Source organism: Pseudorca crassidens, chromosome 11 (genome assembly GCF_039906515.1).
Source record: "Pseudorca crassidens isolate mPseCra1 chromosome 11, mPseCra1.hap1, whole genome shotgun sequence".
Taxonomy (NCBI): Eukaryota; Metazoa; Chordata; class Mammalia; order Artiodactyla; family Delphinidae; genus Pseudorca; species Pseudorca crassidens.
The window spans coordinates 101,138,851-101,161,051 of record NC_090306.1 but is presented as its reverse complement, the minus strand read 5'-3'; the positions used below and the strand labels follow the sequence as shown (position 1 = coordinate 101,161,051).

General features: G+C 52.6%; 1 protein-coding gene across 1 annotated transcript in view; it reads left to right on the top strand.

Moving 5' to 3' along the window:
* SHISAL1 (shisa like 1) overlaps positions 1–21,647 on the top strand; it is an 82,041-nt gene extending 60,394 nt beyond the window's left edge. Inside the window, exon 5 of the mRNA XM_067698347.1 lies at positions 15,687–21,647. Within this exon, the coding sequence (XP_067554448.1) occupies position 15,687 (1 nt within the window). The 3' untranslated portion in view covers positions 15,688–21,647. The remainder of the gene's footprint in view (positions 1–15,686) is intronic.
* The last annotated feature ends 554 nt before the right edge of the window (positions 21,648–22,201 follow it).

Genomic DNA, 22,201 nt, shown 5'->3' with positions numbered 1-22,201 from the left:
GGGGACCACGGAAGCTTTCCTTCTTTATCCTGCTCCCCCATCCCCGCCATTAACACTCTGGCTTTAGCTGCTAAAATATTTGCTTCCGAGAATAGATGCTCGTTGGTGCAGCAAATGTCTCCCGATGTGAGCATTCCAGCCCCGTCGGAACGATGGAAACCTGCACTTGCCTGTGGGCCAAGAGGGCACCCCCTCCCCCCTCCTCCTCAGCGCCTTCCAGGGTGGTCTTCCGGTTGTTTCTAAGGCACCCACAGGGTGCTGGGGAGAGCCCGCTGCCAGATCACTTTGGCCGCGAGATCTGGGAGTGGTTCCATCCTGCCCTGGGTTCCGGGAGCATGGCTTTGGGAATCTCTGGGTGCTGCATCCCGGGAGTCCCCTGGGCTGCGCTGGCACCAGGTTCTGGGCTGCCCAGCTGTGCATCCTTGGGCAAATTGCTTTACCTCTCTGAGCTGCAGCGTAGACAATGGTGGGGGAGCAAATAACCTCCACCTGGCAGGGGGGTGGATAGTGAAGACGGAATCTGAGAGGGTGTGCAGAGGACCTCATCCAGCACCCCACTCATAGGAAAGACCCCCGAAGTACCCCCTTTCCTTGTCTCTGCTCACTTTGTGGGTGGGAAAAGAGCTCCCTGCCAAATGCCCCCTGCTCAGCTGGAGTTTGCCGAGGGTTTACGTCACAACTCGTCCAAACAGACGAGGCAGGGGGATGTGGTGCTGGCTTGTCCTGTTGTGGCCTGGTCACCCTGGGGTCTTCACATCCCAGAGCCCACTCCCTGGTGAGGCCGGCTAGAGTTGTCTGAAATTTGGGAGGCTGGAGACAGCCATCCCCGGCCCTGGTGGTCTCAGAGCCAGGGAGACACAGCTGCTGAGGCGCCCTGGGACCCCCATCTGTCTTCAGCTTTACCGTCTGTGTCCAGCCCTCCTTCCCGACCGCTGCCCCCAGGCCGGCAGATGCCGCAGACACGTCCTGGGGAGCGGGTGGAATGCCAGAGCCTTCTATGCATCCAGGCCCCCCGGCTGTCACTTGGCTCCCAGCCCCCCTGCAAATGGGCCCCCTTCTCCCGTCCAGCACCTCTGAGTGACCCTCCTCCGAGCCTTTGACGCCCCTTTCTGGACCTTCCCTGCCCCCAAGTGTGGACACACCAGTCGCTACAATAGCACCCCAGCGACTGTGTCCCTGTGACCCTGACCGGCACCATCACTTACACGACTCCAGGGGTCACGTCTCTCACCTCCAGCTGTGCCCCCGTGGCTGTGTGCATTGATGGAGACTTGCCCACTTCTTCATGAAAAGCCACTGTTCCAGCTGATGATGGGACTCACAGCTGGCGGCCTCGTGACGGGAGGGAGCGTGTCTGTGAGTTTAAGGAAAACGTGGGGTGGGCGGAGGGCTTTCAGCATTAGGCGACTTGGTCTGATGGGAGTTTGGTGGGAGCTCCCCCATCCGTGGCCCGGGCAGGGCTTCCAGTAGGAGGCGGGAGTGGAGGCAGGGAGGCCGAGGGTAGGCCGCTGCTGTGCCCCAGGGAAGAGGCCAGGATGGTAGAGGCTGGGGGGTGGTGACGGAGAGCAATGGACCGATTCGGAAGTATCTTGGAGGTGGACTAGGTGGGACCTACGGAGTGAGTGGATGTGGGGAGGCGCCAAGGACCACTGTGGGGTCTGACGTGGGTGACACGCGTGTGGCCACAGCCCAGAAGGACACATGAGAGGAGAGGCGGGGCGGGGGCTGTGGGGGGGAGGGGCGTGTAAAGGGGGAACATGCATCGTGAGAGATGCAGAGATGCAGGCGCCAGGAGGGCCAGGTGTGAGCCGGGTGGGCAGAGGGAGGCCCCAGGAGGGCTGGCGGACTCACGACACGTTGCCCTCGAGAGACGGCCTCCTCCCTGGAAAGGCCAAGACCGGGGTGTGTGTGTACATCGTGGGTGGGCGGGTGCAGTCTGCGTGTGGCTTGTGGCGCAGTGTGGGTGTAGTGTGTCTGTGTAGCATACAGTGCGTGTTGAGGGTGTGTGTGCGTGTGAAGTGCAGGGGTGTAGTTTGGGCATAGTGTGTGCGCACGTGTGTAGCGTGTGTGTGTGGATGTGTGTGTTGTGTGCACGTTCATACGCTTGGGTGTGTCCCTGGCCCGAGCCTCAGCACCCTCCTGCCACCTCTGTCCTGACCCTAGGGCAGCGGGAAGGGCGGCGGGGAGGGGCCAGGGCACCTGAGGCCGCCAGGGGTGCAGTAAAGTAGGAACGGGGCCAGGTCAGCGCCCAGACTGAGGGAGCATAGAGGCATGGAAGGTGCCAGGGCCAGGGGACCAGGAGCCACGGATGGCCACGGGCAAGGTGCAAACTCCCCAGAGCAAGGAGGCACGTTAATTTTCCAGAGATTTGGGACCAAAGCCTGGGCCCCGGGCCAGGGCTGAGGACACAGAACGGATCAGACTCCATCTCTGCCCATGAGACGCTCACGCAAGCCTGGCCTCACTGGGTTCCCTACCCCAGCTCCCCACGAGCTCCTACTCACCCCTCAAAGCCTTGCTCAGGTCACTCGCCTCCCTCCATCCTCTGGAGGATTTCTTCCCCTGCTCCACGCTCCCATCACAGCCAGGACCACGTGGTCTGTTGTCACATCTGTCCCCACTGCACCAAGCAAGAACAAGGACGATCTGAGTCCTACTGGGGATCCCAGGGCCCAGAGCAGAACCTGGGCTGGGAGTCACAGCTGCTCGTTCAACCCCCTCTACCACTGGCTTGCTGTTTAACCTTGGGCAGCCTTGTGCCTCCCCAAGCTTTACTGTCCCCTCGTGTAAGTCGAGGGAAGGGACAGAATGCTTCGATGGTGCCTTTCAACTTAGAACCTTTCTGACCTTCTACCTGGCTGATGGAGACGCCGATAGGGGACAAGAACGGATGTGGAAAGCGCTTTGAAAAGTTCGTAGCAGGAAGCAAAGAGAGAGAGTTTTTCTGTAGAGCAGGAGGAGGGGGGAGTTATGGACAGAAGCTGCAGATGAAAAGGACAGACTCTGGAGCACCTTATGGCATTAATGTAGGATGCAGAGCGCCTGTGGAAGCAACAGCGTCAAATATTTACCAAAGCAACATTAAAAATTAACCTTTAGGATGTAGAGGTTTAAAGACCCAGAGCTCCATGGGAAATGCCACCAGGCAGAAGAGTAAAGGGTACGGGCAGGAAGGGTACATGCTGGGCTTGAACAATGATGCCCCCAGAGCCAGGCACAGCTCCCCACAGACCCCTCCTCTATTTCCCGCCACCCGCCACAGCAGCCTTCAGCCCTGCATCTGCAGAGGCACCTGGGCAGCCCTCCTCAGCCATAAGCCTTTCTGAGGCTCCCGTGGCCTCCAGGATAAGGACAGGCCCTCTGCTCGGCATTCATGGCCCTCTGTATTTTGCTCCTGCCTCTCTGGGCAGCTGAGACCTTTAGGATGGAAAAGAGTGAGCTGCTGAGGTTGGAGGAGATTGAGGTGGGATCGGGGAACATTCCAGGCCCCGGAGTGGCATGTGCAAAGGCACTGAGGCAGAGAGAGCCAGTGCATTCATGCACCAGAAGGAAAGTCGAGGTGCAGGAGTGTGGGGAGAAAGGGGAGCACAGGAGGGGAGGGATGGGAGTTGCAGGGGGTGTCTGATGTGCAGGGCCATGGTGAGGGGTGGGCTTCCTGATCCCGGGACCAGGGAAGCCCTCCAGGGGAGGGACAGGTGCCTTTTTCAAAGCTCCCCCTGGCAGGGAGTGGGGAAGGGAGCTGGCCGTCCAGCAGAGGCTGGCACTGTCTTGCAGGCTGGGTTGTGGCAGGAGCAGAGAAGGAAGCAGACAGCCCACAGGACCAGCTGGTGGATTGGGTGGGGGTGAGGGGCTCCAAAGACCGTGTCCCGGACTCTGGCCTGAGCCACTGGGGAGTTGCTGGTGGGATTTTTCCAAGGTGGGGACCCAGGGGCAGGCGTGGCTTTGGGGATCAGCCTTGTGGAGTGTCTGCTGTCTGAGGTGCCTGTGAGCGTGGATGGGGTGATGTCGGTGCCGCACACAAGTCGGGGAGGAGCTCGGAGGAAAACCTGGGTTGAATCCCAGCTTGGACTTGGCCAAGGGGGCTTGTCACAGAATCATGTCGTGCAGGGGCCAGGAAGTCACCTGGGGAGAGGATGACGTGTGTGGGAAGGGACCAGGGGACGTCGGCAAAGGAGTCTGGGTAGGAGCAGCCCCTGAGGCAGATGGAACCCAGAAGGCCTGAGGACGGGGTGATCCTGGAGCGGCGGGGTCAGCCTCAGATGCCAGGACCGAATGCCCTGCCCTCTGCCCGCCGCTCCCACGATGCCCGTGTCCGTCCCGCAACACAGTCAGCGGCTCCTGCAAACACATGGAGGCGACGGCTTGTCTGACTCCCAAAGGCATCACCTCTCCTTCCCATCCGCCTGGCCTTTTACGCAGCTGGCTTCTCTCTTCAGGAAGAAAGTGAGGTTTCACGTTGGATTCTTTAAAATGAAGCAGTGCCTTATGACCCCAAATCATTCTAATTTGTCCACAAACAAGACCTTTGTTTTGATGGTCTCTCGTTTCTCCTGGAGACCCGGTGACCCACAGCTGGGGTGCGAGGGGCACTTGGGAGAGCGCTGCCCGTCTCACCTGCACCACGGCCTCTCAGGACAGGTGTTTTCTGGCCATTTTACGGATGTGGAAACTAAGGTTCTGAGAGGTCGCTGGCACATTCGAAGTCAAGCAGCCAGTGAGAAGCAACCTGATTCCACGGTCGGGCTCTTTACACTCTGCTGGGAGCACCTCCACGGTGCCAGGTCTCAAGGGGGACTCAGTTAGCCCAAAGCCTCCCCAGCGCACACACATACACACACGCCACACACATGCACACACACACATACACACACACCACACATACACACGCGCCACACACAGAGACACTGTTGACATCACACACCCAGACATCCCACACCGACACACACACACACGCACACACACATACACACACGCCACACATACACACACATCACACACATACACACGCGCCACACACAGAGACACTGCTGACATCACACACCCAGACATCCCACACCGACACACACACACACGCACACACACATACACACACACCACACACACACACACACACACATACGCACGCGCCACACACAGAGACACTGTTGACATCACACACCCAGACATCCCACACCGACACACACACATGCACACACACATGCACACACACATACACACACCACACATACACACGCACCACACACAGAGACACTGTTGACATCACACACCCAGACATCCCACACCGACACACACACACACACGCACGCACCTTCCCCTGCTCAGCCCCTCCTTCTGCACTGGGATCACTGCCCCTCTTCATCCGTCTAGAGGACCAACAAGCTGTCTTGCTAAAGGCAAAATAAAAATTTCCTAGAGGGTCTCTAACGTCCCCTTTGTGAAACGCTTGCCCCGCCCACTTCACAGGACATCCGTGCCCTGAGCGCCTTCTGCGGGCGAGGCGCTCTCACACGCTCTGCTTCCTGGGAGCCTCACGAGGTCCCCACTTAGCAGAAGCGTGAACCCAAACTCCCGGAGTAGGTGACGGACAGCGGGTGACGGCAGGCCGAGTGTCTGCTGGGACCCCAGGGGCCTGGGCCCTGCCTCACTCCGGGCAGCTCTCGCCTGAAGCAGGGGAGGACGGAAAGAAGCCCTGATCCAGAGAAGGCTGATCTCTCTGAGGGTCGTGGAGCCTGACCGTGTCTGCAGGACTAGAGTGAGGGACCCCGAGGCCGAGCTGGCAGCAGAGGGAGGAGGAGGCCAGAAGCAGGTTACGGGCTCAGGAGAGGAAGAGCCTCCTGCCAGGAAGCCTCCCTTCACAGCCCAGCAGCTTTCCTCACTAGGTAGTGAGCTCCCCATCACTGGGGCATGCAAGGTGAGACCAGAGGCTCATTTCCTGAGGTTGTTCACGGTTTCCGAGTTGAAGTACATAAAGTGCCCATCTCGATGCTACAGTGTGGTGAATTTCAATCTGAAATTGAAACATCCCAACACCCAGAAGGCTTCCTCGCGTCCCCTCGGCACCACTCCTCTGACATCCAGCCCCTGAGTGGTTTTGCACAACCGTGGGCTGTTCCTAGGCTGGCATTGGCTGGTGTGGGGCCTGGGGTCAGTGTCTCTCACGCAACATTTCATCTATGAGGTGAATTCCTCCGTGTTGTTGGGCATATCAAGAGCCTGTTCTTTTTCAGTGCTGTGTAGTACTCCATCGTATGGATGTAGCACGCTCTGCTTATCCCTTTGCCTGTTGAGGACATTTGGGTCGTTTCTATTATCCGTAAAGCTGCTCTGAACCTTCACAGCCAAGTACTCTGGTGAACGGGTGACCACGTTTCTCTTGGGTGTCGTACAAGTGTCCTGGGGCTGCTGCAACCAGTGACCACGAACTCAGTGGCTTAGAACAGCACAAATTATCCTCTTATAGTGCTGATGGGCAGAAGTTCAACGTGAGCCTTGTGAACCCCTAATATTCAGGTGCTGGCAGAGCTGGTTCCTTGGAGGTTCCGGGGAGAATCTGTTCCCTGGGCTTTGCCAGTTTCTGGAGGTGACCTGTGTTCCATGGCGTGTGGACCCTTCCTGCGATGGCATCACTTCGACCTCTGCTTCCATCCTCACATCTCTTTCTCTGACTCTGACCCTCCTGCCCCCCTCCTTTAAGGACCCTTGTGATGACCCCAGGCCCACCCGGTAACCAGTCTCCCCGTCACAAGGCCCTTGACCCATTCACACCGGCAGAATCCCTTTCACCACGTGAGGCCACATTCACAGCCTCTGGGGATGAGGATGGAGACCTCTCTGGGGGCCTGGGTTCTACCCACACAGGTGTATGTGTACCATCAGGGGACAGGCATATTCAACTTCAGCAGGTACAGCTCCCCAGTTTCCCAAAGCAGGTGAACCATTGTGCGCTCCCCAGGTCGTGGGTGAGAGTTCCTCCCCCACCTCACCAGTCTTTCTCATCTTAGCCCTTTGTTTCAGGGGGCTTGTAGGGCAGCTCCCTGTAGTCGTTTTACGTTGCATCTTCTCCACGCTCGCGTTTCACTTTCTATCATCATTACCGAGCACACCTCCTCCATGCCACCCCCCATGACCACACCTTCTGCCACTAAGAGGCCACCATCTGTGCCGGGGGACTCTGCTCTCCCCTCCGTGGCAGTGCCCTCCTACCACCCTGGTGGTCCCGCATTGTTCGCCCCTTTGTGAGGAGTGGTCAAAGCGTCTCTACCTCTCAGGTTGCTGTGAGGACGCAATAGAAATTGAGCTGAAGGCTCCTGTCCCCACTCCCGGCTTATCGTCCCCACTAGATCCAGGCTGAGCTCTTATCAGTGCCGTGGGCACAGTATCTGCAGCTCACCTGGCAATGTAGCCATGCTGTGCCTCGTGAGGCCTCTGCTTTTATCCTGAGCAGTTACTGTGACAGATTCTCCGCCTTCTGGAAGCGTCCATTGTTATGCAAATTGCCAGGAGCTCTGTCTTATCTCCCCAGTTAGGTTGCAGAAGCCAGCTGGAGACCCTCCTTATCCTGCTGGGCCCCATCCGGGTCCCAGCGCTGCATCCTCTCTCCAGGGCAGCGGTGCCTGCTGCTCAACTGGCCTCCCCACAGCCAGCCTAGCCAGGCCACCACCCGGCACCTGAGGGGTGGCAGTGCAGCCCAGTGGCCGGCAGCACAGGCTGGACTCCTGGCTCCACCACTACCCAGATATGTGACTCTGCGCAAGTCACACTACCTTCCTGAGGCTCGGTTTCCTCACCTGTAAATAGGGGAAATAGGGCTACGGCTGTTGGGAGAGCGAAGTGAGACTAGGCATAGAAAGTGCCTGGGGCTTCCCTGGTGGCGCAGTGGTTGAGAGTCCGCCTGCCGATGCAGGGAACACGGGTTCGTGCCCCGGTCTGGGAAGATCCCACATGCCGCGGAGCGGCTGGGCCCGTGAGCCATGGCCGCTGAGCCTGTGCGTCCGGAGCCTGTGCTCTGCAGCGGGAGAGGCCACAACAGTGAGAGGCCCGCGTACTGCAAAAAAAAAAAAAAAAAAAAGAAAGTGCTTGGACAGTGCCCAGCCCAGAAGAGATACCCCATCACAGAAGCCCTAACTCTGACCTTTCTTGGGATTAGGAAGGATCTTCCACGTCTACGTCCCAGAGCCCTGGGATCTCGTGTAGGGCGTTCACCTGGCAGTTGAAGTGCTCCGTGGCTGCCTGTCTAGCCTCAGCCCACCAGGAAGATCCTGCGTCACCTGCTGTGACCCTCTGACTGGCCTGGGCTCAGGCTGCCCCCTCCTCCTGGTGTGCCTTCCCCCACTTCCTGACATGAGTTTTCCCTGGGTCCCCGCCCCCATCCAAGCCACGCCCCCAGCCACTCAGCACTGACACAGTGCGGATCTGTCGCTCTCGTTTTAGGGTCCCAGTGTGGCTCCCCCCAGCTCAGAGCACTCGAGGGCTGGGCCCACTCCTTCCAGGTCTGTGTCTCAGCCCCCAGCCCAGGCCTGGCAGAAGATGCTACCAGCAGCGGCTTCCAGAGGCATCATTCTGCTTTGGTCTCCACTGCGTGGGGAGCCATTGTTTCTGAACCAGTTCCCCAGTGATGGACATTTCTTTGATCCTAATCCTCCACTTTTACCCACATTACTGCAATAAATGAGCTTGTAAGGATTTTGCCCTTGTGAGCGTATTTGTAGGATAGTGGTTACGTGGAATTACTGGGTCAGAGGGCGTGCGCATCTATAACTTGGGTGCGCGCCAAGCTGCCTTCCAGGAGTGACCTGACGTCCCTCCCACCAGCACAAAGCAGAGGTTTCCCCCCCAAACCCAGCAAACACATGGTGCGCTCAACCTTTTTGATCTCTGCAGACGTGATGAGTGGAGGAATGTAGAAGCTTCCTTTGAGCTGTGCTCTGGAACGCCTTCTCATTATGGCTTTCATTTGCGTTTCTCTTATTTTATAGACTTTGGATTTGCCGTTGGACAGTTTCTTTCTGGCATTGCTTTGTTTAGATTCACTTTTCCTGGATTCTCTGGGCGGTGTCTATTGTCTTGGAAATTCACCCATCTCATCCAAGTTTCTGATTTTTGCTGCACAGGGTTGAGTGGGTAGGTTGTGTGTTCCCCCCATCTTTCCTGAGCGCCAGCTCTGTGCCAGGTGTCGTTATTGGTCCTGGGGGTAGAGTAGTGGGCCAGCTCCCATTTATATAGAGGCTACAGACAATTTAAAATACGTGTGGAATTCCCTGGTGGTCCAGTGGTTAAGACTCTGCGCTTCCACTGCAGTGGATGTGGATTCCATCCCTGGTCAGGGAGCTCAGATCCCACATGCAGGGTGGCACGGCCAAATAACAAATAAAATATGTGGACTGTTAGATGGTGATAAGTGCTAGCGAGAAAAACACTATGAGAGCAGGGAGGGAGTTGATGATGGAGTCCAACTTTCAATAAGGTGGTCAGAGAAGGTCTCAGTAAGAGGTGACTTGAAGGACGAAAGGGAATAGACACGTGTTTATCTGGGAAAAGAGAGGGAAGCATGCTGGTGCAGGTGCTGTCTTGGTCTAAGTTCTTGGAGAAACACAACCAGTAGGATAGATATCGATACAGATATAGATATAGTATAGACACAGATGTAGATATCTATATATAAATCTAGATTATAGATAGATATCTATATATAAATATATGTCTATATATAATACAGATAAAATATGTGAAATCTACACAGAGACAGCTATATATATAAAGAGACATTCCAAGGCATTGCCTCGTGCAGATTTGGAGGCTGAGAAGTCCCAAACCTGTACTTGGCAAGCTGGAGATCTCGCAGGGCTGATGGCCCAGGACCACTCCAAGTCTGAAGGCCTGAGAACCAAGAGAGCCAATGGTGTAAATTCCAGTCCAAATCCAAGTCTGAAGGCAGGAAAAGACTGATGACCCAGCTCAAAGACAGGAAGGCAGAGAGGGAATTCTCCCTTCCTCTGCCTGTTTCTTCTATCCAGGCCCTCAGTGGATTGGAGAAGGCTTACCTGCATTGGGTAGGTGATCCACTTGACTCAGTCCACAGATTCAAAGACGGATCTCATCCAGAAACACCCTCACAGACACACCCAGGACCACGTATGATCAAATATCCGGGCACCACCCCCTGTGGCCCAGTCAAGTTGACACGTAAAATGAGCCTTCGTGGCTGGAGTGGAGTGAGCAAAAGAGAGAAGATAAGGGATGTGACCAGAGAGGATGGAGAGGAAGGTCTTTGGCTTCTACTCTGAGTGAGACGGGAGCCAGTGAGGGTTTTGAGCAGAGGAGGGACATGACATGACATGGATTTTCACAGCATCCCTCTGGCTGCTGTATGGAGAGTAGACAGAAGAGCTTGATAAGCGAGGAGGCCATGGTAGAAGCAACGGAGGTGGCAGAGGGCAAGGTTGATGGATACATCTGAAGGATTTACTAGTGGACTGGATTTGGGGATGAGAGAAAGAGATGCTCTGGGACTCTGTTGGAGTTGTATTTACTGAAGTCAGGAAAATTGTGGGAAAAGCTGATTTGGGGCAGAGGATCAGGATTTTAGTTTTGAGCATATTAAGTTTGAGATGTCTATTAACTATACAGTTGGTGATGTCAAGTAGACAGTTTGAAGCTACGGTGTGAGCTTGAGGCTGAAAGAGACATTAATGTATGTAGAGTAGTTAATTCCTTGGGAGGAGATGATTTCCTCAGGAGTGAGTAGAGATGGAAAGGAGAAGAGGAGACCGAGAAGATGCAGAGGGACCCACGGAGGAGCCTGAGAAGAAGCAGCAAGAAAATTAGGAGGAGACCAAGAGAGGGGCCTGGAGTGTCCTGGAAGCAGGAGAAGTGATCACCTGTATCAGTGCTGCCAAGGGGACAAGTAAAAGGAGGACCGAGAATTGACCACTGGATTCAGCAACATGGAGGTCTTTGGTGACCTTAACAAGGGTAAACCCTGCAGAATAGTTGGGTCAAAAGCCTATCTAGAGGGGTTAAGAGATAGTGGAGAAGCGGAATTGGAAAGGAAAAGTACAGATAACTTTTAAGTGGTCACTTTCTCCTTCTGCTTTATTAAAGTCACCAACAGTTAATGTGTCCTGTTTTTCAAAAAGAGTAAGAAATTGTATTTATTTATTCATTTCTTCCTTTTATGTGTTTAACTTCATCTCAGTTTTAATTTATCAAGTGCTTTCCTATGCCTTCCTTCAGTATTTTGCCTTTTTTTCTAATTTTTGAGCTGGATAGCTAATTCATGTTCTCTTATTTATTAATATAAATATGTAAAGCTATAAATTTTCCTCTGAGCATTGCCTTGGCTGCATCTCACAAGTTCTGAAATGTAATCTTTTTATTTTCATTATTGTCTAGATATTCTGCAACTTTGAATTTTTGCTCTATCTTTGACACAAGAGTTATTTTAAAGCATTTTAAAACTTCTTGGGTTTTGTTTTGTGGTTTTTTTTATTAACATTTTCAAATTCTAGTGTATTGTGATCAGAGAATGTTGCCTTACATCTACTTTTTGGAATTTAATTTCTTTGTGGCCTGATAATTGCTTTTTGTGTGTGCATTTTCAAGAGCATTTGAACAGAAGGAAGATTCTGTTTAATACACACACATAGGGCTTCCCTGGTGGTGCAGTGGTTAAGAATCTGCCTGCCAATGCAGAGGACACAGGTTCAAGCCCTGGTCCGGGAAGATCCCACATGCCGCAGAGCAACTAAGCCCATGCGCCACAACTACTGGGCCTGCACTCTAGAGCCCACAAGCCACAACTACTGAGCCCACATGCCACAACTACTGAAGCCCATGTGCCTACAGCCCATGCTCCACAACAAAGAGAAGCCACCGCAATGAGAAGCCCACGCACTGCAACGAAGAGTAGCCTCTGCTTGCCACAACTAGAGAAAGCCCATGCACAGCAACGAAGACCCAATGCAGCCAAAAATAAATAAATTAATTAATTTTAAAAAACCACACATACTATGTTATTAATTAGGTTATTTGGCTCTCTATACCTTATTTATGGTTTTGTCAACTTAATCTGTGAGGGACTGAGAGAGGTGAATTAAAATGCACCAATATTAACATACTCTGTCTTTTTCTTCCTACATTTTCAGATTTCTTGCTCTATGAACGTTGAGGCTATGTTACTTGGTGCAAAGACACTCATTACTTTAAGTCCTCATGGTGACTCTCATCCTTGATCCCCACACAATGCCGTCTTTTTCTCATTCTCTATTTCTTGCCCTGACTTCAGCTCTGTCTAACATTCAGATCAAGACCCCTGCTTTCTCTTGGTTTGCACTTGTTTTGTTTCTGCCCATTCTTTCTTGTGTAATTGTGGCAAAACACATAACAAAATTTACCATTTTAACCACTGTACCGTTCAGTGGCATTAAGTACATTCACACTGTTGTACAACCATCACTACCGTCCATCTCCAAAACTTTTTCATCAACTACTCATCTTATTATATGAAACCTTTCTGAATTATTCTACCTTCAGTGGATTTTGCTTGTAAACCATTCTGAGTCTTTTTTTTTTTTTTTTTTTTCAGCAAGTGTGTGTGTCTCATTAACATTTACTAATACGGCGGCTACATTTAGTCTTAGTTCTGTCATCATAGTTTATGACATGCTTTATGCTTTTATAGCTTTTGTGGGGGTTGTCAATTTTCACCATATGGCCTCTGTTTTCTTTTTTGTTTATATATCTTCTGACAATTTGGAAAGCTGTGTTTTTCATCCCATAGTTATCTTCATAATTATACTGTCATATGATACACTTAATCCTCTATTTCTTTAGACACTGTTTATTTTCTCCCTACTATGAATGATGCCCAAATTAGAACATATCTACTCTCCCTCCCCTTCTCTCACTTCCATCAAATGATTTTAGTTGATTATATTATATTAATTTTTCCATTTACCTTTGCACCTCTAATGTTATTTCCATCTCTAACTGATCCTTTTGGACTCCCAACTATAAGCAAATAAGACATAGTTTGCATATGTTACCTCCCTCTTTCTGACCTCCACCTTCCCTACTATAGTTTATATTGGTTCTCTGTTTCCTTTTTTGTTCTTTTCTGTAACAGTCACAATACATTAATTTCAGACATAGACCTACAGTTAAATAGATTCTCATTGCTAGTACTCTTGCCAGAGTTGCTCTATTTACCCTTTGTTATCCTAAGGTATAGGATGTTATCCTTTATTATCCTCTATGTATCCTCTGTTAATTTATGCAAGAAGGGCTCATGGGAGCTATAATTCAAAAATGTGTTTTTAGAAGTTTTTCTGTTGACTTTATACTTAAAATCGGGTTCATCTGGGCTTCAAATTCTTGCTTCATTCATTCATTCAACAAAGACTTATTATGTGTACCAGTTACTGCTCCAGACCCTGCAATGCAAAAATGAACACAACACACAAATACCTTGACCCTCATGTAGCTAATTTTCTAGTTGGGAGAGACAAACAATAAGCTAGACCAGGACTTCCCTGGTGGCGCAGTGGTTGAGAATCCGCCTGCCGATGCAAGGGATGCAGGTTCGTGCCCCGGTCGGGAAGATCCCACATGCTGCGGAGTGGCTAGGCCCGTGAGCCATGGCCGCTGTGCCTGCACGTCCAGAGCCTGTGCTCCACAACGGGAGAGGCCACAACAGTGAGAGGCCCGTGTACTGCAAAAAAAAAAAAAAAAAAAAATGCTAGACCAGTAAGTAAAATATTTGGTGTACTAGATGGAGAATGATAAAGCAGGTGATGGGGGACCACAGAATCTGTCACCCAGAGCGCAGTGATGCAGAATGGGGTGTTGACTCTGCCATTTGGAGTATCAAGCCCTCTGGAAAGATGGACTTTGTTGGCTTAACCCCTCCATTATCTTCCCCCCTTGCCCCTGGGACACACTGGAGTTTGGTGGAAGATGGTTTATCTGCTGGTAGCTGTAATCAGATACAAGTTGCAGAAACCCAACTACAATGGTGTGGAGGTGGGCAATCTGGGGCTGCCACCAGAACCAGGTTTCTCCCTGCTCCCCACTCCAGCCACATTAGTGAATGTCCTTTGTTCTCATGCTCTTCCTCTGGATCCATGTCCCCTTCACAGTAGACTTCCACTTGCATAGCATTGGCCAGAGTGGGTATGTGACCACTCCGGTCTGCAAGGGAGTATGGGAAGGTGAATATTTGTGACTGGGTAATTACCCCTATAAATGGCTATAGGACAGGGGATTCACTGTGTCTGCCAGAGATGGAGTTTGTATTTCTGTTCCTCATTATCCTTGTTTGGAGGTGATCTCAAGAGGAGAAAGAACAAAGGCAACTCAACTCTGCCAATCAAAGCTGTAAGTGCCCCGTGGGCTGGCGTTTACACTCTTGACCTTATCCCAGTGATCTTGTGATCTGTCCATGTGCCCGGAGTGTCCTGGTTTCCTCTCCATGGCTTTGTACGATATGGTCCTATCCAGTGGTGTACCACCAAGGTTTACAATGGTTCTTTTTATTATTATGAGTGTTATCTGTGTCTGTTCTTAATATTTTCTAGTTTGTTATAACAAGGGTGACCATCTGGTTTATCATCCAAAGTAGAATACTTTTGAGGCTGAAAAGGGAACAATATTAAAAATTTTGTCAGAACAATAAGTATTAACTGGGACTATCCTAAGCTAAGACATATAATCACCCTGGTAACCGTTGAGGTAAAAAAACACTGTTGGTTTTATAAGTTTTTTTGTTTTTTTTTTTTAACATCTTTATTGGGGTATAATTTCTTTACAATGGTGTATTAGTTTCTGCTTTATAACAAAGTGAATCAGTTATACATATACATATATCCCCATATCTCCTCCCTCTTGCGTCTCCCTCCCTCCCACTCTCCCTATCCCACCCCTCCAGGCGGTCACAAAGCACCGAGCTTATATCCCTGTGCCATGCGGCTTCTTCCCACTAGCTATCTACCTTACGTTTGGTAGTGTATATATGTCCATGCCTCTCTCTCACCCTGTCACAGCTCACCCTTCCCGCTCCCCATATCCTCAAGTCTGTTCCCCAGGAGGTCTGTGTCTTTATTCCTGTCTTACCCCCAGGTTCTTCATGACATTTTTTCCCTTAAATTCCATATATATGTGTTAGCATACGGTATTTGTCTTTCTCTTTCTGACTTGCTTCACTCTGTATGGCAGACTCTAGGTCTATCCACCTCATTACAAATAGCTCAATTTCGTTTCTTTTTATGGCTGAGTAATAGGTTTTATAAGTTGATCTGGTTTTGTCTTACAGATTGAAAATTGTATCTTTGTATCTGCACTCTCTGTTCTAATAATTAGCCTGTTGATTCTCTTGGGTTTTCTATGTACGTGATCTGCCAATAATGGTAATTAGGGTTCTTCTAGCCCACTCCTGACACTCTATGCTCTTTTCTTGTCTTATTGCTTGGGCCAGGGGCACTAGTGCTGTATGAAACCATAGTGATAGCAGACCTGCTTGTCTTGCTTCCAGCTTTAAAGTCAAACAGGTCTCAATAACTAGAAGACAAAACATGTCATGTGCTCAGAGAAAAACCTGGGTTCTCCTGGAACTGAGGCCAGAGAGAAATGTCCCCAGTGCATCACCCTGGAGGAGACACCATGTGATACTTTGTTCCTTTCTGCTTCCCTAGAAAACCCTTTTGCCGTGCCTCAGGATGGGGGAGGTGAGACCCAAAGCACCTGGCTCAGCCTCTGAGAAGTACCACTTCAAGACGCCAGGGAGAGCCAAGACGGCCGCGGTGGCGGCAGAGGAGAAAACGCTGCCTGTGCCCGAACCCTTCCTCGGACTTCTAACACTACGAGCAAACTCAGGGGTGGGGGCCGGGTGCAGGGGGGGGCTTCTGAGCCACCCGTCCGCAAGCAATAGTCCCATTTTGGGCCAGTGGTTTCTGAGAGATGGCGCCATGGTGGACTCAGGATGACCGACACAGCTGCTCCGGCCAAGTGAAGCCGGGAGGATTCAGGCCATGTGTCGTACCCGTGCGTGGTTCCCTTGCCTCTGCTCCCTCCAGTAGTGGCCTGTGGGCCTCTCTGTGTCAGAATATTGAATGTGAGTGTGTGTGCGTGCGTGTGCGTGTGATCAGGGGTATCCTTTTTGTTTGTTTGATTGGTTTTATTGGGGTCCCCCCAAGTTCTCTGATGGGCCTGAGTCACCTTGTGCTGGGGGTCTGGCCCAGCGTCCGGGCTCCAGCTTCTTGCTGCAGCTGTGAGCCAGATGGAGTTGGCAAGCACAGGGCACAGCCACGCTTTGTCTCAGGGGGTGTTGGGGATGCGAGATGCCGGCGGGGTTTCGTTCTTATGGAATTTGTTCCCATAATGACAGTGATAATGAGAGACACGTCTCAGGCCATCCTCGGGGCAGGCACTAGATTATCTTCACGTACGCCCTCTCTCATCACCTGGGAGGTGGGTGGGATGAACTCCCTGCAGAAATGGCCCATGTCTCACAGCCAGGAGGAGACCAGTCCTCGGTTTGACCTCAGAGGTATAAGAACCCAAAGTCCAAGCTCCCCAGCCCAGGGTACCCCCAACACAGTCCCTGGAGCATCCCCCCAATGGCTTCTCAGTGGATGGGCCATCACCCAAGCTCTCCACCGTCGCTTCCGCAGGACCCTCCTACACACAGCACATTCTGGTTAAACACCTACTGTCTGCCAGCCCTCTGCTGGGCAGCGATCGGGAAGGGAGATGAGTCAGGCTGGCCTCGTCCCTGCGCTGGAGGAGCCGCATCTGGTGGGAGAGACAGACACACAGATCTTTGCTGGACAGAGTGATGAGCACTGTGGAAATGCAGAGGGGAAGGTTCTAGAAGCCCTTCCCATTTAAGGAGGGACTTCCACAAAAACTTGGATGCCCGTAACATCTGTCCACAGAGCTCACCACTGCCACCACCCACCCCGCCAGCCCGGGGGCACACACACGGAAGGGCCTGACCTAGGAAACGATCACATAAATCCCCGAGGGCCAGGGTGGCAGTGTAGACACCCTCATTCCCCTGGTGTTAGTGAAGCCAAAATCTCCCCCAGCGGGCCCGGCTCCTCTGCTCGCGTACCCTCACCTAGCAGGACACAGTGTCTTCCACAGACCCTCTGCCCATCAGACGTGGCAGTGAGCAGGCAGGCCCCTGCTCGTGGTGCTGGTGTCCTAGCTGGGGGAGAGGACAGGGAAGAAATAAGCAGTGAATAAGGAAGGTAGCAATAGCAGTGAGCCCTAAGCCGAGAATTTGGTCAAAACAATGTTCACGGGGGTCTTCTTGAGCTTGGGTGGTCTGGGAAGGGCTTTCTGAACGGGCTAAGCCTAGCTCTGAATGATAAGCAAGAGCCAGCCATGGACTTTAAAGATATTCCAGGCAGAAGGAACAGCTAGTGCAAAGGCCCTGAGGCAGCAACTAGCTTGATGCTTTCAAGGAACAAAAAGAAATCCAGGTTGGCTGGGACACAGAGGAAGGGTGGAAAGAGAGGTGGGTGAGAGCCCAGATGCCGTGGTCCGCTGTGAGTCACCTTAGCCTGGAAAATCATAACACCTGTCCTTTGATAAAGCAGAAAGCTTTCCAGGGTGTCAAGCGTTTTCCATCCAGCCTGGCTTTTCGTCCTCTCAAAGCCCATAAAGAAGGGACTCTCCCCATTTCGTGGCCTACAATGCTGAGCCTCAGATGGGTCAGGTGGCTTGCCCAAGGTCACACAGGCAAGCTAAGGAAGACCCAGACCTGTGGCTTGAGTCCCGTCTTCTCCAGACGGTGCCGCCAGGGCCCGGGTGTACAGCTTTGGCAGAGGCAATGTCAGAGAACCTCCGCTTGGGGTCTTGATTAGGGATAGGCGTGGCTTCCTTTACCCGGGACGCTGAGACACGCCAGGACCTGCCCCTGGGCCTTGTCCATGCGGAGCAGTAGTCGCCATGGAGGGGAGCTCAGTAGTCATTCAGCCCAGCTGGATCAGCAAACACCTGCATCCCATGTGCATGGCCTCGGGAATCAGAGAGACCTGAGCCTTGGGGAGAGCGGTGTGGGCGCAGACCCAGATTCTGACGTCAGCTCTGCGCTGAGCGCAGTGTGACCCCAGGCAAGTTCTGTGCCTTCTCTGCCTTGACTAAAAGAAAGGGCTGTCGAAACCCTTCCCACTTAAGGCGGGACTTCCACGAAAACTTGGATGCCCGTAACATCTGTCCACAGAGCCGACGTCAGCTCTGCAGGGACTTTTAGGGGGCTTGCTTCTCTGGCTTCCTGCGGTTCTGGGGCTGCTCGTGCGGCTGTTCATACGGAGACGCTTCCCCTGCCAAGAAGGAGCTGGCCTTGCCTCTCTGCCCCGAGCACTAGAGCCAGAGGTCACTGTCACAGAGACCAGCAAGGGCTAGGGTTCCCCTGATCTGCAACCCTGGGCTTGAGAACTTGCAAGGCGCTGCTCCCGACTCCACCAGAGGTCTTTCCAGGAGCGAATGATGACCCCGCGGAGGTTTACTGTTGCAGCCGGGCTGGGGATCAGAACCCTCTGTTGTGTGCAGGCGGCCCTCATCGTGAAGCTCAGCAGACACCACAGACTTAGCAAACGGACACAGGGCAGCCTGGGATGAAGGGGGTGGATTGCAGGGACCCACAGCACTCGCTGCCCCTTCCCCGCTGGGTGGTGTTGGGCAAATCGCTTCACCTCTCTGAGCCTCACCTGTCAAGTGTGTGGGGTGTTGGCGTGGGACGGAGTGGCTGAGGGGAGAGGGCAGTGTGCGTGGGTGTGAATGCCCATCTGAAAGGCACACGTGTGCGGATCATTCCCTCTCAACGTCAAGGGCTCCTCAAAGCCCCTGGGACACGGGCCATCCTGACAAAAACCTGCCCCATCCTACCACGGCAGGCAGACGTGCCAATGAGTAGTGTCCCTGAGAATAAGATGCAGGGTAGAGACAGGTTCAAGTAGAGATTTACAGAGTTAGTGTTTTTTAGTGACTCCCTAACCTGATTTTTCAAGCTGCCTAGTTTTACTTTTTACTGTGAGCTTCTGGCTATAACCACATAATTTGTAAAAATAACAATAATAATACTACGAAAAGCAAAACAAAAAGAAGAGAGAGAAGATGGCAATACATCCGCTGAGGAGCTTGTCTTTGACTCCCTGTATTTGTAAGGACTTTTCCCCACTGGGAACTGTGTGTTATAACGAGCAGTTTTATGCTTTCCTTCTCATCTGTGTATAGCGTAATTGTGCGTTTGGGAATCTCCACACAGAACCAATACCTGGTGGCACCCATGGGCCTCTCTGCCCCCACCTGAACCTCTGAGATCCCCCTGCACCTCAAGGAGCAGCCGCTAGCTCAGAAGGGCCTGGGGCCGCCAGCTGCCAGCCCGACATCTGACGCTGACCGGGACCTATAGGAAACAGGCCTTAACTGAAAGCACACGCACACGCACACACACACACGCACACATGCACACGTGTGATTCTGCAGGTAGTTCCCGTCTCTCGGATGAGCCCGTCTCTGATGCTTTAGAGAAAGAGCAGGTAGGCAGCTAGCATTCCTGGTGTGGGGGCCTTTCTCCTCTTCATCCAAAAAACCCTTCAGGCAAATTCATCCCCAGGGCTGGAAAGGAGGGCTTGGGGGCATCAGGGGAAACACAACCAGGAATGGGGGTTAACAGGCTTCTTCTACCAAGAGATGCTTCTCAGCTCACCGTCAGATCAAAAGCTCCCTGTAGGCCATCCCGTCACATCGAGCCTGGCACCATCTCCCACGCGCCCAGCAGACCCCCAGACCCCTGTCCGCACCAGGCCGGTGTCCCAGCCCTCCGCTGTCCCTCCGGACCACGGTCCCTGCCCAGGCCCTGGCTCCTGGCTCCTCTGACACCCCATTTACTGTCTCTCCTAGAGGTCGTGCCGTAAAAGAAGATTAGTTTCCCAGAGTCACAGACTTTTTGAAAATTGTTGATTTATTTTCATTTTTTCAGCTTTGCTGATTGGTCCTCACCGATGGCAGGAGCCATGCCTTAGGTGGCCCTCAGAGGTGAATTTACAGATTCCGCAGCGATCCAAGTTGACATGATAGCCCCGAGAGGAGTTGCTGGGGGCATTTCTTGTCCATGTGGAGGGGCAGCCAGGTCACCGCAGACACATCTGGGTGGCCCCCTCTCTGAAGGCAACCTTGGGGGATTCTTATCTTACCGCTCACCTGGCGGGCATAGACAGTGTCTACCTGTCCCCACTGGCCATCTGAAAGGTCAGCGGGGCAGCCACCCACCCAGTGAGTGGGTAACACTCTGGTCACTGCCACCTGCAGCCCCAGAACTCACCACCAGGCTGGGGTGATGTCCTGTCCCCTCCAGAAAACAAACACGGCACACCCTCCGTCTGACCGATGCCACGCCAGGCTCCCCAGCCCCTCCTTACAGCACAAATGCAACACCAGATGGTGATTAAGTGAATGTATGCAGCTTTGGAGCCCGTGGCCTGAAAACTTGAATGTTGAGTTGAGCAGTCAGGTGAGGTAGAAGATTCTAGAAATTCCATTTGTTCATGCATGCATTCATTCATCTATTCAACAAATATTTACCCAGTGCCCTTCTGGGAGCTATTCCTGCTGTAGACGGAGATGTCAGGGAACATGCTGTGTCTGAGGGAGAGGCTGGGATCACCTGTGAAATGACTTGTTGTGCCTAACGGTTAGGAATGTTCAAATTCATAAAGAGAATAAGTGACCTTGGAGGTGGCATTGTCTCCCCCCTGGCCCCACCCCCAAGTTTTCAGTCCAAGATGCTGCCAGACAGTTGGTGCTAGATAGATGCTTGATGAGTGAGCAGCTTTGACTATTAGTTACACTCTACCTAAAACTCCTATCTTCACGTCAAAGCCCTGACCTGTTTGCCCTTGACGGACTGAAATTCAGGGCTGCTGCAGTGCCCACCTCCAGGGGGCACCGTTTCTATAGACTGTGCTGTGAACAGTGACCCCAGGGATGGTGCAATAAGGCGCCCTGTGAATTGCCCTAAACTGCTCTCCGAAATGTGCAGGATCCCATCAAAGTCAGCGAACCCCAGGAAGGATCACCGTGCACATGACCAAAACTTACAGATTACACGGCCTCTGTGGGCATCCAGTGTGGTCACAACTGGAGCCAAACTGGTGTCCCCAAGAGAATCTCTTCTTGGAAACTCACCTCAAGTTCTCACCTCGGTTCCTTCCCGTCTCTTCCCCATCTTCTAGGTTAAAGCTAGTGGGATACGTCACTGTCAAATAACCAAACAGTCAGGGTCTGGGTGATGGGCAATAACTAAGTGGGGACTGCGAGAGTGGGGGGCTTTGTCACCCTGACAAGGTAGGACCCCCCCCCAAGGTCGGTGTGTCCTCCCCAGGATCAGCCGGACAAGGGCGCAGACACCATGGGACAGACTTGTCTCTCTCCTGTAAACCCCTACTTCACGTGAGCAGGCGTGGGGTCTCTCTGAGAGCTGATAACCGGGAAAACCAAAAACCAATAATATTCCTAATAATAATATAATGTAATAATAATAATGATGTGTTTTACACGGACCGCTGTTGCACTGCTTCTGTCTTTATATACAGTAGTTTTTATAAAGATGTCCTTAGGTTTTAATAAAGGAGTGTCACATCAACTCTTCCCTGTATTAAAATTTGCTTTAATGTTTCAAAAATGTGCTCGGGAGAAGCCGCGCTCACAATTGTGGTCACTCTGTCGGGAGGGTGGACGGTCAGGGCCTGGGATCTCAGCTAAGAAGCTGCTGGGGTGCTGTTAGGGGCAGCTGATCACATGGGTCCCTCCGCGAAGCCTCAGAGGGTCCAGCCCAAGGGCAGATGGGGAGGCCTGATGGACACCACCTCCCAGAGGGCAAGATTGAGGTTGGAAAGGAGACAGAACCTCCAAAGGGGCACTGGAGGGCGGCAGGAGGGGCTGCAAGCTGTGGGCCATCAGCGACGATTGCTGGGGATGCAGCGCCGTCCCCTCGCAACCCCCACCCCCAGCAGCACCCCCTTCCCCTGCACCCGAGGCTGGGGCAGCGTGAGAGCAGCTCTGCGGGTCAGTGTGTTTCCAAGCCTGGCTCAGAAGACAGCCCCCAGTGGCTGAGTCCACCTCCAGCCGGTGGGTCCACGGAGGAAGACCAGACCCCCTGCTCCAGCAGGGACAGACACACTTATTGGGCAAATAGGGG